The 18,835-nt window shown below is 42.1% G+C and overlaps 1 protein-coding gene across 3 annotated transcripts in view; it reads right to left on the bottom strand.

The window, feature by feature from the left end:
• The window catches only part of DIAPH2 (diaphanous related formin 2), an 834,834-nt gene that overhangs the window by 456,244 nt on the left and 359,755 nt on the right, over positions 1-18,835 (bottom strand). For all 3 annotated transcript variants that reach the window (XM_045029932.1, XM_045029931.1, XM_045029930.1), the window contains one exon: positions 13,803-13,904. In XM_045029932.1, the coding sequence (XP_044885867.1) occupies positions 13,803-13,904 (102 nt within the window). The remainder of the gene's footprint in view (positions 1-13,802; positions 13,905-18,835) is intronic.

Below are 18,835 nucleotides of genomic sequence, written 5' to 3'. Positions count from 1 at the left end.
GCTTCCAAATGGCCCATACAAATTCAGCTCATCAAACAGGAATGAGTATATTCCCTCTCTGACATAACCATCACCACTTCTCAAGGCTGCACTTTATTTCACAGTAACATTCAATCACCAAAGCAGAAACTAAGCCACCAAACAATCTCAGGACACATTCTTTCTATAATCATCGCTAATTTCACAAATACCATCTCTGAAATGTCTTGCCTTCAAAAGTACATGTTTTACCTGAGAAGTAATGGGAATTAAACATTTATTACAAAGATTTTTTTTAAAGCTATTTCTATAACCAGTCTTGGACTGTTAGGAAGGTATGCAGTGTTTGGTGCACAAGAATAATAGCACAGAAAGATAAAATGATTAAAAGCTTCAGATCACAAAACAGCACTACAGTGAGATGAGTTTGATTGAAATGAGCAACATTTGTCAAGAAAGATCCGCTGCAGCATTTTAGCTGACTTGAATTCTTTGTTTTTATAATTCATTCCATAAAATAGTGTGGGACTATTGATCATCATCTTGTATTATGGTGTGGATTTATTTGTTATGAGGTTGTTGTCTATCAAAATACCATCATTTCTTTAGTTGAGCTATACTATATTTAAAAAAGACGGTTACTCACCGTTGTAACTGTTGTTCTTCGAGATGTGTTGCTCATATCCATTCCATGTAGGTGCGCGCGTGCACATTCGTCGGAAGACTTTTACCCTAGCAACTCAGTGGGTCGGCTGGGCGCCCCCTGGAGTGGCGCCACCATGGCCCCGCATATATACACCAGCCGACCCACCCACTCCTCAGTTCCTTCTTGCCGGCTACTCCGACAGTGGGGAAGGAGGTGGGTGTGGAATGGATATGAGCAACACATCTCGAAGAACAACAGTTACAACGGTGAGTAACCGTCTTTTCTTCTTCGAGTGATTGCTCATATCCATTCCATGCAGGTGATTCCCAAGCCTTACCTAGGCGGTGGGGTCGGAGTGAGACGTGGCGGAATGTAAAACTGCCGAGCCGAAGGCCGCATCGTCTCTAGACTGCTGCACCAGAGCGTAGTGCGAAGCGAACGTATGGACCAAAGACCAGGTCGCTGCACGGCAGATCTCCTGGACCGGTACATGTGCCAGGAAGGCGGCTGAAGAAGCCTGAGACCTCGTAGAATGGGCAGTGAGGTGGCCCGCTGGGACATGGGCCAAGTTATAGCACGTGCAGATGCATGCTGTCAGCCACGAAGAAATCCTTTGAGTGGAGGCCTTTCATACGGTCCGCAACTGCCACGAAAAGCTGGGGGGACTTACGGAAGGGCCTTGTGCGGTCCATATAAAATGCAAGCGCCCTGCCCTGCGGACATCTAGGGAGTGCAACCGCTGCTCCCGTGGAGATGAATGAGGTTTTGGGAAAAAAACTGGGAGGAAGATGTCCTGATTGGTATGGAAGGCCGAGATCACCTTAGGGAGAAAAGCGGGATGTGGCCGCAATTGAACTTTGTCCTTGTGGAAGACAGTGTAAGGAGGGTCTACGGTGAGTGCTCGGAGCTCGGAGACCCTCCGAGCCGAAGTAATGGCCACCAGAAAAACTGTCTTCCATGAAAGGTATAGGAGAGAACAGGTCGCCAGCGGCTCAACGGGCGGACCCATGAGCCTGCTCAGTACTAGGTTGAGGTCCCAGGTAGGGGCGGGGCGACGGACCTGAGGGTAGAGGCGTTCCAGCCCTTTACGGAACCTAGCGACCACCGGGCGAGAGAACACAGAGTGTCCACCCTTGCCAGGATGGAAAGCGGATATGGCCGCTAAGTGGACCTACAGGGAAGGTGTGGCAGGGCCCTGCTGTTTAAGGTGCCATAGGTAGTCCAGAATGACTGGAACGGGGACCTCCATGGGCACAAGAGTCTGTGACGCACACCAGACCGAGAAACGCTTCCACTTGGCCAAGTATGTGGACCGAGTGGAAGGTTTCCTACTGCTGAGCAGGATGTGCTGCACAGGGGCAGAGCAGCGTAGCTCTGAGGTGTCTAGCCACGCAGGAGCCACGCCATGAGGTGGAGAGCCGTGAGGTCCGGATGGCGGAGACTGCCGTGCTCCTGGGTTATAAGGTCCGGGCAGAGGGGGAGGGTGATTGGTGGGGACACAGAGAGGCTGAGCAGCGTGGTGTACCAGGGTTGCCTGGGCCACGCCGGAGCAATCAGGATCAGATGAGCCCTGTCCTGTCGGAGCTTCAACAGAACCTTGTGGACTAGTGGGAACGGGGGAAACGCATAGAACAGTTGGTGCGTCCACTGAATGAGAAATGCGTCCGAGATCGACCCTGGTGAGTGGCCCCGGAACGAGCAGAACGTTTGGCACTTCCTGTTCGCGCGCGTCGCGAAGAGGTCCACCTGGGGAAAGCCCCACTTGCGGAAGATCACGTGGATAACGTCCGGTCTTATGGACCACTCGTGGCACAGGAAGGATCTGCTCAACCGATCCGCGAAAGTGTTCCGAACTCCCGGGAGAAAGGATGCCACCAGGTCGATGGCTTCTCGGCAAAGAGGGGAGGAGCGAGTCCCGCCCTGCTTGTTTATGTAATACATGGCCGTTGTGTTGTCCATAAAGACGGAGACACAACGGCCGGACAGAAGCCTGAGGAATGCCTGGCATGCTAGGCGAACCGCTCTGAGCTCCCGCACGTTTATGTGGAGGGAGAGCTCCTCTGATGACCACAGGCCTTGGGTGCGCAGGTGGCCTAGGTGGGCTCCCCAGCCGAGGGAAGACGCATCTGTCATCAGAGACAGCGTGGGCTGAGGCGGATGAAATGGCAACCCTGCACACACCATGGAGAGGTTTAGCCACCAGTCGAGGGAGTGAAGCGCACTCGGCGGAACGGTGACTAAGGTGTCCATCGAGTCTCTGGCCGGACGGTACACCGAATGGAGCCACGTCTGAAAGGGGCGGAGTCGGAGCCTGGCGTACTTGGTGACGTATGTACACGCTGCCATGTGGCCCAGCAGAGCGAGGCAAGTACGGACCGAGGTCGTGGGGAAGGTCTGAAGGCTGCGGATGATGGCTGCCAACGCCAGGAACCTTGGCTGAGGAAGACAGGCCTTGGCTAGAGTGGAATCCAAGGTCGCTCCTATAAAGTCCAGCCTCTGTGTGGGAACCAGGGAGGATTTTTCCATGTTGAGCAGCAGGCCGAGGCTCCTGAACAGGTCCTTTGCCGCTCGCACATGCTCTTCAACTTGTTCCCGGGAGGCCCCCTTGAGGAGCCAGTCGTCCAGGTAGGGGAACACATGGAGCACATGGAGCGGTGCCGGGACTGCGAGCGGCGTGAAGAGCGAGAACGGTGCCGGGACCTGGAACGCCGGCGGGACCGCGATCGGGAGCGGTGCCGGTCGGGAGCGCTGGCAGAAGCAGGATGGATCAGGGCTGGCTTCCCAATCGATTGGATGACCCGCACCGGCGGTGCCGGGGGTGGTGGCGGTGCCGCATCCGACAGCGCGATCAGGTCCTTCGCTACCTCACAGACCTCCGGCGTGGATGGCACAATCAACTCGACCACGGCGGGTGCTGGGGAGACAGGAGCCGGACTCGACGGGCCTTGGCGAACCGGAGTCGACGGCAATGGCTTAGCAGGCACCGCAGTGGCTGCAGGCACCGGGCGGTGCGACGGAGCCGTGCCCTCGTGCCGGACCTCGGGCGGTGCCGGAGCGGCAGGGGTCTTAGCTTTCTTCGCTCGAGGAGAGAGCGAGCGCCTCTGGCTTGACTTAGGAGCCAGTGACGTCCAGTGGCGGGACGGAGTGGGCGCACCGGTGCGGCCCGGTGCCGAAGAGGAACTCCTCGAGTCCGATGGAGGTGCACTCGGTGCCGAGGACGGAGGGGTAAGAGCCGCCTCCATGAGGAGCTGTTTAAGTCTAATGTCCCGCTCCTTTTTGGTGCAAGGCTTAAAAGACTTACAAATTGAGCACTTAGCCGATAAGTGCGACTCCCCGAGGCACTTCAAACAGGAGTCGTGTGGATCTCCTGTAGGCATCGGGCGATGGCAAGCCGAGCACGGCTTGAATCCCGGGGAGCCGGGCATGAGCTCCGGTCCCGGTGTGGGGAGGGCCTAAGCCCCGAACCCGACTAAACTTACTGTACTCTAACTTAACAACTAAGAATTAACTATACTATCTAAATTTAAACTAATTTGAGAACTATATACACAAGAACTATGAGAATGCTAGGGAGGTGGAGGTCAGCTAAGCTGCACTCCACTGTTCCAACGACCGACAAGGGCGGTAAGAAGGAACTGAGGAGTGGGTTAGGGGTGCCCCTTCCTGCAGTCACCTTCAATTAAGCCAATTGCTGTTTTTTATGATCACTCACTCCTTTCCCAGCTAGGTCTGATGATTGACCAGGGCTGACTACCTCCAAACCTCTGGCACTTAGAAGGGCATGCCACCCATGTCAGAGAAGATAATGTTCTGCTTACTAAGGGACTAGACTTTTTTCTCAATATGTAACAGAGTTGGGGCAACAAATATATTCTCCCCATTGTACTTGAATGTCATTAAGCTGATTCCTATTAAACGTGAAACTATTTGATCCTGGGATATAACTTCAAAACTGTCCAGATACTTAATTAGAATACACAACTGATCTTAATATTTCATCTAAATGAAAATTGGATCATCATATTTCCATTCACAAATAAGATGAATATTAAGCTAATTAGTCTATTATAATAAGTAGCCTAATTACAAAATATTCCTTTTCTAAATGAATTTTAAACATCTAATTCTGACCTTTAATAAGTGTGATGGGTATACTGATTAGTCAATCAAAACCTTATTCATAATTAACATACCTAATCTGTATATAGAAATAGTTATACCCATTTTTAAACATCTATCTTTATTTTACCCTGTCTGGCCTCCTGTATTTATTTTTTAACATGTTCTTCCTAACAACAGCATTCAGATTATCATTAATCCAAGACACTCAGGACTCTAGTCTATCTATTCGGGTCACTAATCCAATGGGAAAATGAAACACCCTAAAAAGGAAGCTCTTTATCTGATTACAGATGCCAAAATTCTTCACTTTAACAAATTTTGATGCATTTTCTATTTGAATTTTCAGACTTTCAATGTTCAGAAATATAAACTATTTACTACATGCATAATCAAGACTAGGCACATTATAAGTAAAAAAATATTTTTGCTACTAAGTTGTTGTGCTGTGCCTTTTAAATTCTCTCTAGCACTCTTTGAGCATATTCCCCAGAACCAAGGTACAGCAGTGAACATAAAGAAAATTATCTTATACTTACTCCGGGTCTTTGAGATATTGTACATTCACATAAACCTCATGCACACGAGACATGATTATTTTGACCAGCAGAGTCCATCAAGGCCACATATAAGCCCTGAGCCTCCTCATGACCCAGCTCAAGGCCATAAAGATGGGGTGCAATCCTCCCTCTTCTCCTGTGTTCCTGGAAGACCACCTCTAAGGCTCCCAGATGAAGCAACCAGGTCACTTCTGTTTGCAACAAGCACTTGTGAGAATGCCCTGAAGAAGGAGGGGGAAAGATGTTGGTAAAGGGTGAGGAAAGGAATTGGATGGTATAGGAATTGCACAAGCAATGCAAGTCTAGCTCTCATTTATTGGCTGTAAAGTCCAACAATACACTATGAAATAATGCAAGGTGGCTTCTAAAGGAGATACAGTGCAGACTGTTGGTGCACCTCTTGAATGTCACATCAATTCTGCTGAAACATCAAAGGAGTATGTTTGCAGAGGCTGAGGAAGGTTAACATTCTCTGCTGTACTTCCGGTGTTTCTTGGCAAGGTATTCAGGTTTCCTGTGGTAAGACAGCAGGCACTGTCTCAGCTGATGCTATGGTTGATTGCAGTATGGTTTATGGTAGGCCAGAGTGGTATAGATTCCTAGAGAGAGCAAAGTCACTTCGGAATATTTCAGGAAATGTAGAGTTTTGTCACTCCTCTCACTTTTTTGAGGGCTTGGAGCTGTTCAAGCAAGTCCTCAGCCACAGCTTGTACTTGTGAGAGATACTCAAACCTCGGAGCCATAATGCTTTTCACACACGGTGTCCAATGCATTTGTTGCTGCTTCCAAGGACTGGTCCTCTTTTATAATGTCTTTGGGCTCCTCTGCGTTCTGATTGGAGGTTATTAACAAAGGGTGTTACTCTGTCGTATGTTAGAAAGTCAGATTTGCCCAGTAGGGCTTGGCAGTTGGCCATTTGTAATCAGAGTGATGCTAACAAGTATGATTTTTTTCTCACAAACAGGTCTAAAAAGGTCTTGTTCTTTGGTGTATTCTTGTCTAAGCATGTTTTTTTTCTTGGACAGCTGAGATAACCGATGATCCAGGTTAGGATGCTTATAAAAGTACTTCAACTCCTGAACTCAAAAAGGGCACCTGGTAAATTTTTCTCAATGTTGACAGTAGTCGCCAGTTTCTGCCACAAAGCTCTTACAAAGATTAATAGTCCCTCATTTATGGAGAAGACAATTCTAGCAGTGTCAACAGCAGAAAGAGTGGATGATAGAAGTCTCAGAATCTCCACACTGTCATGCATCTACACGAACTCCTCTCAAAACGCAATGAAATCTCCAAGAATCATTGATGAGGTCACCATTTCATCTGGTGACCATGAGAAGAGGTCCTTGGGTGGCAAGGGAGCAGAATGATGTGGCTACACTTCTGGGTCCCACTCTTCCTCATATTCCAAGGAAGCCACCGAGGAGGGACACCATTTCCTCTTCCTTAATGATGAGGATCAGCTCCTTGACACCTGAATGTGTGGACCCCAATATCTCAGTAGGGCCAGGGTGGTATCCTGTTTGCATATGGGTTGCTGGCATGTTTCAAACTGGACTGTGCCAGTCTTGATGAGCCAGAGGGCTCTGTGGAAGTCCTCAAAGTTGGGGTTCCCCCAAGACCTCTTCCACTAGGTTCCCTAAGAATTCAGACCAACTCTAGTCTCATCACTCAGGTTCCTTAATCTGCCATATAGAAAACCTATGCTGAGTTAATAAGACCCAAAGTGTGTGGGGAAGTACAGGGCGTACCAGACATCCAAAGTTACAGAGCAAACTTCTTCCTTTATATACAGTTTCACATGACACTGCATCTACTATACGTTGCATCACATGTTTGGGGATTGGTCACATTGTAGGAACCAATCTCTGTACAGCACACACTGTCCATGCATGACTCACTCTTACCCCCTGGGGTGTAACCTGGAACTGGGATACCACTGTGCCCTCTGACCCACCATCCTGGGCTCCCCTCTCACACTGTGCTGCTGTGACAAGCTACAAAGCCCTCCAAGCTTGCACTTTCACCAGCATTCTCATAGGTAGGGACACACCCAGCTGCAGTTACATGCAGGGCTCTAGCCACCAGCCTCAGACCCCAGAGCAATACAGTCCTGCCCTGGTCAAATCTGGCCAGTATATGGGTTTAATAGGTAGGATATGAATTAGCAAATTCTCACACTGAGTGATAAACAGGCTGGCAGATTCTTAAGGCACAAGTTGCCTTTGCTTTGCAGCTTGGGTTTCCCAGGTTTCCATACACAGGCTAGAAATCCTTTTAGCCTGAGACTATCACTTCCCCCAGTTTAGTCTTTGTTCCTCAGGTGTTTCCAGGTGTGTTGTTGTAGGGAGAGTGTGGTACCATCATAATGTCATTTCCCCCTTTTATATCTTCTTTCCACTTGCTGGAAAGCTCTTCTGCTGTGGCCTGGGTCAAACAGTTCCCATTGTGTAGTGCTATCTCTGAGAGGTTTCTATTGTAGACAATAATCCTTGTGCTTGTGTGCATTTTCTCAATAAGACATTAACATTGTTTGACCTTTTTACAGTTGTACCTGAAAGACTGCTTGTGGGTGTTTTCAACCTCACAACATGTTTCAGTAACACATGCATAGCCAAAATTCATAACTTCACATACAATGATAGCACATACAATCCAACCAGATATTAATGTCTAGCAGATCAAGACTTTTAGAATGATACCTGACAAGGCATGCTTTGTGCAAAACATATCCTAATTGTATGACAGTGGTGAAAAAGGGGGTGTCAGGGTGTCATAACTTCATTTTACGTCCCAGGAATATTTTAGCCATTGTTATTTTGCCCTCTGAAAATGGTTCCCTGAGTATTCCCCCCATCTTAGCTAGTACAGACATCCCATTTCCAACTCACTTATCCATTTAACTTCCTAATTCTTTCTCCCAAGAAATGAGGCCTCACTCTTGTCATGTCAAGCCAGGCCTACACTCAGTTGTCTCCACAGCATTGCCTGACCTTATGGGGTTGATTTTCTGTTAGAGACTGGGAAAAAACATGATAGTGAGGAGGAGTACACATCCTCCATCGGTGCCACAGATGTGTAGGATGCTTTTGGTGCCAAAGTCTATGCCGTGGACATCTTGGTGTCAAAGATTGCTCTGTGCAGATTATGTCTGCTCCTCTACGGAGGTGGTCTTGTACAGGGAGTTCTCTTCAGATATCTGGACCAGATAGCCATGTAAATCAGTTTCAGGTATTGTATATTCAAGATTGAGGATTGTCCTGAAGGTTTTCAGAAGATTCAAGGTTTTCTTCTTTGTTTTTGTTTTGTTTTTTTGAAGAGTTTGCAAATGTTAGAATATAGTCATATTAGACACAGGTTCCAATTTGCTGCCATAAGTGAGAGCTGAGGGTAGGTCACGGCTACCCTACCCTTTATGTCTTCATAGAGGAGAATAAAGAAACAGGATACACAGCCTCGGTGGACACTCCTGGTCAAAATAATTTGATCTTGTGCACATGCACACCTACAGTGGGATTCACATTGACACATAACCAGAATAGTAGTAGTATTTACACCACTAAAATGTATGGTGGACAACAGAACAAAGTTTGTTTGTTTGTTTTGTTTTATTTTAATGAAAAACAAGATACTAGAACATTTAACTGTAATGTCCTGATATTAGAGGTCTGGAGACAAATGCAGAAACACAACTACGTAAAGACAGCCAGAATGAGGTGGGTGGAGTTTTGGGATAGCATTGAGTGGTAACTAGCATTTTATGGGAAAGAAATTACTGCAAGTTAAGAGTATTTGACTGAACGGTTGATAGATTGAGTCAAAGGTAAATTGACCACACTGTTTGACAAAAAAAACCAAGAGGCATAAGAATGATTTTTGGAAATAAGAAGTGAAATTTCAGACATCATACAATTAACAAAAGTGGGAAGCTAAATTCTGCTTTTACAATGGTATAAATCCTTAGCAACTCCCATCATCCCAGTTGAGTTACTCCAGATTTACCCTAGTATAGCAACAGAATTTGTATCAGTTTATATCAAAAGGCATATTGTTTGGGAAATCCTCTCACCCAAAACATCTCTTTACATGCTCAATAATCTTAGCAACAGCCTTAATTTTTTTCTCATGGCATCATGACAAAATAAGATAACTATTCCAAGTACATCTTTGCAGAAATGGTGTACATCAAACGCACTACAACAGCAGCTAAACACATTAGTATTTGCTCTTTGTACATTCATGATAACTGACAACAGCTCTTCTGACCTGGATGTAGCGATAAGGGTAAGCAAACTTTCCTCTCAGTACAACAGCATAACAATTCACAGAGGACAGTTTAGCACTACAGATTCACAATGCCTGTCATTCTTTGTTGACATAATCAAACCCAATAAAAAATTTAAGTCTGAGAACAAAACTAATTGCTGCTTTTTAGAACAAAAAATAATGAGAGTTATATTGTCATTTATGTTGGCAATCCAGTCCAATTTGAAAACAATAAATTTCATACCAGTCAAGGTGCACAGTATCAAAACTCACAGTATAAAAAGCATGTTATCTTTATGTAATCTGTCAAAGTCATGACTATCATTATCCAATACAGGATGAATATATGACATGCTATTAAGTAAAAATAATAAAAAATTAGCATATAATTAAAAATAGGTTGCATCAATTAATACAACCTCTCATACATTCCAACAGCTTTTCAGACCCATGACATTTATGTCACTAATACTCTAGCAATGCATTTAACTTCATTTTCAGTACCATAATTATAGTTTTCCTTAAGTGTGTCAGTCTATTAGTCTACATATCTGGTTTTAAAAGGTTAACCAACTACTGGATCTGAAAGTAAACTGTGTCTTCAAACACTATCAGATCTTAAGGCCTTTGTGATCATATTAACATTATTTTTTTCCATTTTCATTTTGATCAATGAAAGTTACTACACCTATTGTAAACTCTAAATACTACTAGTGAAATCAAAAAATGTTTTTTTTCTTTCATTTTGCTGATTGGCCAGGAAAGTGAAACATAGCTTTAACTAATGTTATTCCAATCAGATTTTTCCAGTTTATATCTTTACTTACATTTATTTAGCACAGATAACAGTCGTTGGCCATACCACAAACCAATAACAATCTGAAGGTAAAAGGGTAAATTATTTTTGATTCAATAAACCAAATTAAAATGCAGAGAGCTGAGAAAACTCATATCCATAGCAGACTGAGTACAAGGAACAAACAAGATTAAGAATGGAAAAAAACCTAGAGTTTAGGGGAGGAAAGGGTACAGTGATAAAGTCTATTACCAAAGTCTGTTTGCAGGGTATTCGAATCAATTGAATACCAAGAATGATGAGCTTTTTTGAAATTACAAGAAGGGTAAGAAAAGATATCAGAAAGTAGAGAGCACACTGCTAGCAAGCTATGTTATATTATATTAAATCTTTGTGCATATATAAATGTATATATGCACATACAGACACAAACAATTCCCATACTGCAGTTAGATGAGTCAATATAAAGAACAGCCATATTTATAAGACTGTATTAATTCAAAGCTTATTTACAGGCTAAGGCTGTGTGTCTGTCACAGAGCTCATGGATTCTGTGACTTTCCATGACCTCTGTGACTTTTGCAGTGGCCGGTGCGACCAGCTCAGGGGCTGCTCAAATACTCGGGCAGCCCCTGGGCTAGCACCACAGCAGTTTGGGTGTGGGAGGGGGATCAAGGCTGGGTCGGAGAGCAGGGTGGCACTTACAATGGGGGTGGGGAGTGGACACTCTCCCTGGAAGCAGCCAGCATGTCCATGCAGCTCCTACGTGGAGGGGGCAGGGGGCTCTGCACTCTGCCCTGCAGCTCCCATTGGCTGTGGTTCCCGGCCAATGGGAGATGCAAAGCCAGAACTCATAGCGAGGACAGCACGCGGAGCCCCCCGGCCCTCCCTCCCCCTAGCAGCTGAAGAGACATGCGGAGCCAGGTAGGGAGCCTGCCAGTCCCACCAACCCTCCCCACCCCACCAGCAGGAGTCCCAGGCCACACGTTGCCCATTCCCCCCTCCCCAGCACGAGTAGGGGTCCCGGGCCGCCCACGACCCAGAAGAGCACCTGTGGCCCCCCGGACCAAGTTTTAGTTAGGGGTATATAGTACAAGTCCTGGACAGGTCACAGGCCATGAAACTTTGTTTACTGTCCATGACCTGTCCATAACTTTTACTAAATATACCCGTGACTAAAACGTAGCCTTATTTATGGCTAATCCCAGGACCAGCAGGGCCTGGAATGAAGCAGACTCAAGGACACAGCTTCTGAGGGAAGAATGTTTCTGATTTTAAACAGACTCTACCTTTATGATAACCATGGGTTGATTAAAAAAAACCAATACACACACAAATACACATACATATGACAGTGACTGGCTCCAAAGGGAGCCTCCATCCCCTGTGGTGAAAGTATGGGAGCTTTAACACATTAAAACATATCAAGTTGGAGTGTGTGGCTTACAAACTGAAAATAATTTAAGAGAGAGACAGAAGATCTTCAGAGACGACCTCATGGAAACTGTGGGATGACTTTCTCTGTGTTGCCACTGGAACTTAAAGATTTTGCATTAAGTAGTTCCTTTTTATATGCTTTTGCACAGAAAAGGAGCAACCAGGGCCTTTTTTTTTAAGCTTGTAAAAAAAACCCTATTAAACTACTCAATTATATTAAGGTGTATCTCAAAACAATTGACCTACTTTTTGAAAACTATGCCTTCAGACACAGATAAATAGAATCAACCTGAACTAATCCTTTTCTTGAGGTTTTGTGTGACTCGCTGCTACCTTTATCCCTCTCCTCCAACCACAGGGTCCTCCTGAACCCCCTCCGCAGATTACCTTTGAATTTGCTCCTGTAGAGACTGGTCTCTCCAAAAGGGATGACAGTTTAGAACTAGGCCATTCATTAAAAAGCTAGAAAATAGCTGAAAAGTCACTAAACATTTTCCAGTTCCTATACTTAAAAAAGCCACATCTGATCAGGCCAAATGTTTTTCCTTTGCCTCAACATCTGAGAAACGTTGTGAGAACTGACTTACTTACTTTTGGTGCAGTCAAACTGGGCGCCAAAAGTGAACTTCTAATGCAGCGGTTTCCAAACTGTGTGTTGGGACCCCAAAGTGAGTTGCAACCCCATTTTAATGGGTCGCCAGGGCCAGCATTAGACTTGCTGGGACTCAGGTCTGAAGCTGAAGCCTGAGCTCCAGCCCCATCTGCGGCAATGGTGCTTAGGCTGCAGCCCTCTCCCAGGGCGGCAGGGCTTGCGCTCCGAACTACCCTCCCCCCAGAGGTCACGTACTAACTTTATTGTCAGAAGAGGGGGGTCGCAGTGTAATGAAGTTTTAGAACCCCTGTTCTAATGGATAGCTAGATACAACCTTTTCCCAGGAGAAACTACTATCTCTAGCCAAAATTGCATACTTATTTTTTTGTGACAATCTGATTTACTGCATATATAGCAATTGAACTACACACTTTTTACAAAACACTTCTGGCTAGTACTTTTGGGACTTAAACTTTACTATGTAACTTATGCTATATTAGAACATTTGATTTAGAGATGAGACCTAGTCACAAATGGACACATTTTGATTTTCTTATTTTGGTCATACTTTGTGTCCCCATTGGGACTACTTTTTGGAGACAAGTGCTGCTATTCAATATGAGTAACATCAGAATCTAGCCCAGAATTTGGATCCAGATCTGAAATTTCCCCAGCTGCAGAGGTTTTACTAGGTTTTGGATTCAGGCCCACAATTTATCTGAATAAACAAACCTAGTGAACTCAAAATTTATTGATTCTTCTTAATAAGAAATCTTGGATCTCTGTTCAAGTTCCACTCCTTTTAGTAGCAAAATGATATATGTTACAAATATATGAGCATGATAGCCTAATTTTTTTTATTGCAAGGCAGGAGCGGAATATCTAAACTGAGAAATAATACTTGGGTAGCTCTTTCAATTGCCAGAACAGTCTCTTAGATATTAAGTACAAACAACAAATGGGTGAAAAAAATCATCAGTCGATGACTCTGCATGAATGAATCCTTAAGAAGTCCTAAAATATACCTCTTCTGCTCTATTATTTATCAACAGCACTCCACTGTCAATCAGCAGAGAGATATAAGATTTGATTTGTCATAGAAATGACTTTTACAGAAAGTGGCTGTTAATTATACATCACTGCTCCTTTCAGTAGTACAATATAGAGAAGGCTCTGTCAAGTACCTGTAGGGATTCTATTCTATAAAGATCTTAATTTCCTGATTTTGGACAAAATTGTGCTAAAGAGAGAGAGACAGACAGACAGACAGAAAATGTTCCATAATCTGTACAGTCTGAAAAACATGCATTAACAGTAATGAAAAAAAAATCAATATACTATTGAACTGCTTTTCTTTTTAATGTATATTATAAATGACAACACATGGCTGAATATTAGTCTAGTACATACCACAACTCCAAACTGTTCTGGCTCACAGAGATCATCATATTCATGCTTTAACTGGGCTAAGGCACTGAGTTCCTTTTGTTCAGGAAGATTCTTCACCAAATTCTGGAACCAAAGAAATAAAAAAGCATATGACATTACCTTTATATTCTGCTAATTGCTGTGATTTTAATGAGCATTTGATAAATATTGTATATGATATGATGTTTGTAGTTTGTTAGATGACTTGGTAATTAAGGGAATATTGTGAGACCCACTTTTTTTTCCATTTAGATATTTCCAATGCCATGCAAATATTGATTTCTTAACATACAAGTAACACAACAAATTAGTAAGTTAGATGGGTTTATACAGATGTCAGCATCTCCACTAAACAGACTCTGACAGGAATCATGATTCTCAAGTGTTAAGGAGTTAGTGCTGTGATCGCTGAACCACAGGCGCCAACACATTTAAGTATTAGTCATTGGCTGCCAACTTTTTTTTTTCTTCTTTCCCCCCTGTGGTTTCATCTTCCTCATTAAATTATAAATAAGGAGCATTATCTTCCTTCCCATGCATATACAAAGCAAAATTTTACTTCACAAAACAACTCTGGGCCTTATCCACAAAAGCAGCCTGTAGTCATCACGTAAGATATTTACACACATTCCAAAACTACATAAGTCTCTGGGGCTTTAGCTATTAAGCATAACCTTTTCAACCTCTTCTCCTCTGATAATGCTTAATCAAGCTAAGCAAGATGTAAAATTGGTTCATAAGCTCATCTCACTATATGCTCAAAGAAAATGCTGTGCGTATCATATGACCAATTAAACTCTGGCAAAAGAACAGACCAAATTTGCATGCCCCTCTCCATTGCTTTATTTTAAATAAATATACTTTGGGTAGTACAGGTGTACAGAAATCCCTAATTTTATAGTTAAATCAATATATTTAAAATTTATTCTTGCACAGTTTTTTTTTCTTTGTCATTTGTAAGATGAAGAGAAGACTAACTTCTTTTTTAATTGAGCAGGATAAGCTTATCTGCTCTAAGAGACTCATGGATCTTATAGGCTTCCTGTTAAACACAGGTGTCCAGCTGGATCACAATGTTGCCAGGCTGATAGAACATGTGTAATACTATTGTCCACACTCATCAATGCACTAGCCCCTAGTGGCTGTCCTTCCCTCTGCCTTGCTGCCACAGATCGCCGTTGTTCACTGATGACTTATGGTAGACAAACTGGGAAGACAGAAAACTGGAGCACCAATGGCAGAAGATAATATCTGAATCAGCACTAGAGTAGCATAAGGATTTTATAGGATCCCTTGTGATGAATGCTTAAGGAGCCATTTTTCCCCCCTACACCTTTAAAAGCTGTTTCAGATAGCATACATGTCAACAAGGGCTGCATTTGCTAAGTTCCAGAATTTGCTATCTAATGGACTACCTTGCAGAAAAAGGCTGAATACATTTAAGGAAGTTTTCCAGACTTACGGAAGGGAAGCCGGAGCAGAACAGGATAAAAGTAATGCATACCTTAACTAAACACAAGCCATTCTAACAAGCTAACATTACTCTATCTTACTGATGTATAGACTACTCTGGGCAGTTGACACGGGTCAAACATCCTTGCTAAAACTGATAGGACTTATTACAGTCTCCATAACTGTTAAGCGACACCAGCTGGTTGCTGACCCAAACTGAGGTCAACATGTATTTCCATATATTTATTAAAAAACCATTTTCATCACAGACTGAACATATGTTGGAATTCAAATTACAAAAAACTGTATCTGTGACTGGTATCTCACCACTCATGGTTCAGCCTGCTGTAATTTTGAGAGGCTACTACAACTAAAGGTTTTTAAATGGAAAACTTCAATGTAGACATGTCTGTGACACCACTGTAACAGTATGTATACAATCTTTCATGCATTATAGCTTTCACTTTATGGTATCTCAGCAGTATGATGTAAAATAATTCCTGTTCAAAGACCAGAGACTTTAACTGCTTTCCACATTTTGGCAATTTTTTTTACAGCATTCCCCAAACTTTATTTTCCTTAAACATTAATTGCACACTTAAAGGTTAGCTAAGTGAAGGTACTGAACTATAATGCCCTTACTTTCTTACCAAAACCTAACTGTTCTTTCTCCTCTCATATCAACTCATTTAGCCATGCTACTTGTAGAACAGATTTGGGCTCTCCATGATTAAGTCCATCATATTGTAAATAAATTGTGTTTAAACTGCAAAAGACCCTAATTTATTTAGTCAAACTCATTTTAGAATGGCATAACCATCACTGTGCCTATGCCATCTAGAATTAAGTAGTGTTCTTATGGTTGTTTTGTTTTTTAATATTATGATTTATTGTTCTCATGTTGGTTCTATCCATAGATTTTGTTAAGGAGAAACATGCTTGATTTCATTTTTAAGCAAAGCCCTGGAAAAGACTATACACAATATTACTCTAGCTCCAAGATCTGCAACATACCTGTTAGTCACAGATTCTAAAAGCATACTGTACGTAGTTTTCAAAAAACATTATTCTGCTAACACATTTGTTTTATACATGTGAACGATGTCTAATACCTTCAGATACAGAATCAGTAGTTAGCAGTTGTGACTCAAATGAAGCAAAAGCTTACACTCGCTGGTTTTGTATAGAATACTAAGAAAGTTTTGTGTTGATAATATAGTACAACTCCTTCAATACCAGTTACAAGCTTACATGAATTAAAAGCAGAGGTGGTAATTTGTCTAAGTATCAATGCTATAAGAAAAAATAGAAATAAACAGAATATTATGTGATCAGTTCCAATCTAATTTTCACAGTTCTGAAGAACAAATCTTTGTTCTTTCCTTATTTCTTCATAGGAAAAAAGTAACTTGAATTGAATGCTCACATCCATCAAGATACACATTTCCATGAAATACACGTGAAAATGGAAATTTACCCCAGCACATTGTCTTGAAGCCTTTGCTCTATTTGATGCTTAAGTAATAATTACTTCTATTTGTTTTTTCTATGCAATAAATTCTCACAAATTAAATATCCAAGGAAGTACCTGTCTTTCATGCAAGCACATAAAGAAAATTAATTTTTGTGACTTTGGGGGAAAAGTCATTTTGCCCATTATTACTCTCATTTTCCTTTTAAGAAAGGATACAACTGAAGTTTAATTTACACATAGCATTTAATGGAACTGACAGTGTCTCAGAATCTTTCAGCTAATGTCTTTTCATGGTTTCAACTGTCAAAATGCTCCTCTATAATTAATTTCCCTTTTAAAAAACAAAGCACTGACACAGTTAATGTAGTTTAGTAAGTGTGCATTTCAAGATCTTCTATTTTACCTGCATAATCCAATGTAACACGGAAAATATCATATTTAAAAAGAGCTGCAGGGAACAAAATAAGCAGACAGAAATGCACTCAAGCTGCTTCATACACAGACACATGCACACATTATTTCTCCACAGGGGAAGTCTTGTGGTTGTTGTTTCAAAGCTGATTATAACAGTCACAAATGCATTAACAAGGTAACAAACTGCGCTTCAACTGCAGTAATGTTAAAATGTGTTGAAAACAAGCAGAAAACAAGCAGATTCACAACTGCTTTTTTTTTTTTAAGTTTACCCAACAAAGAATTTTGTTTTTTTTTTAAAACCAAAGGTTGTAGAAATCTGTGTTTTACTACTTTTGTGTCTATTTATTTATGAAATATGGATAAAAAGTATTTTAGGAATATTTTATTATATTATTTCATATTAAACTTTTTAACCATGTATGTTTCCAAATGGTCTGGAATGCCACTGTAGCTAATAAAATGCTTACAGTGTATTATTAATATAGCAGTGTTAAGTGCTATACAGACAAATCATGCACAGAGATCTCAATATTATAGAAAGCAAATGATGGGAGAAAAGAACACAAAGTACAAGCAGACTGGCCAGGGTGACAGCAGGAACAGAGAACTAACAAGACAGCTTCCCAATTTTTATTATATTAGAGTTGCAAAGTTAGTTATCTAAACCCAGAGATAGACATCGTAACAGAAGTGAGTCTTCATTTAAATCCTTCCGTGCAGAGGAGCTCAGGAAAGGTGTTTTTTGAGTGAAGAGCAGAATGAAAGACACTTGTGGGACAAGTAGGTTGCTGACTGAATGAAGAGGGCAGGAAACAACAAAACGAGAGAAAGCTGAGTAAGGAGGGGCAAAGATATGTAGGGCTTCAAAGGTGAAGATGAGAAGTTTAGTTGTGATGGAGAAGGTGGGGACCAATGAAAAAAAGGGTTGATGTGGTCGGTTTTCCTTGTAAGGACTATTTTACAAGGACTAGTGAGAGATGATCTGATGCCCAATGAAGCTCAAGAGAAGGTGGTTTCATTTTTTCTTCCCTCCTTTATCTCAGATTAAGATCAAGTCTACAATCTGGCAATAAATATCACACACCCATAGAAGACACTACTTCTTTTGTTTGAACATCTTTTCTAAAATATCCCAGAACTGTTTTAATAAGACATACTGTAACCAAATATAGTGTAATTGAATAATTGAGTAGTTTTGTGTTCATCCCTCCCCATCCCAAATTAACTATTTAAAGATATTCAAGGTATTAAGTGAGGTACAAAGCTAAATTTACTATTGTAATAATAAAAGAAAAAGCCTCTTCAAATACAATTGTTATATTTCTATTTACCTTCTGTTATAATCATGCTTTTATTTCCCAATGGAGTGTATTAATTTCCAAATTATTTTTACTCAGGTTTATGATTAACTAAATCTACTTATGAAAATTACATAAACTTCGGTGCTAATTATCTTCTCTTTTTTTTTTGTTTGTTTTGTTTGTTTGTTACTGGTTCAATTTGCACTTTAGAAGTAAAATGGTAAACCATCTCCAGACAGCGAAATGGTGTTAGAATCAAACAGATTCAACAAGCAAAAGAGCAATCCTGCTGGGATTACATTTAGAACAAATAGCAGATGTGTGATGATAAAATTATTTCTGCTGTTTATTATACCTCTCTTTGCATACAT

The sequence above is a fragment of the Mauremys mutica genome, chromosome 9, assembly GCF_020497125.1.
Source record: "Mauremys mutica isolate MM-2020 ecotype Southern chromosome 9, ASM2049712v1, whole genome shotgun sequence".
In the NCBI taxonomy this organism is placed as follows: Eukaryota; Metazoa; Chordata; order Testudines; family Geoemydidae; genus Mauremys; species Mauremys mutica.
Note: the sequence above shows the minus strand (reverse complement) of the source record. Positions and strands in the feature narration are given on the sequence as shown.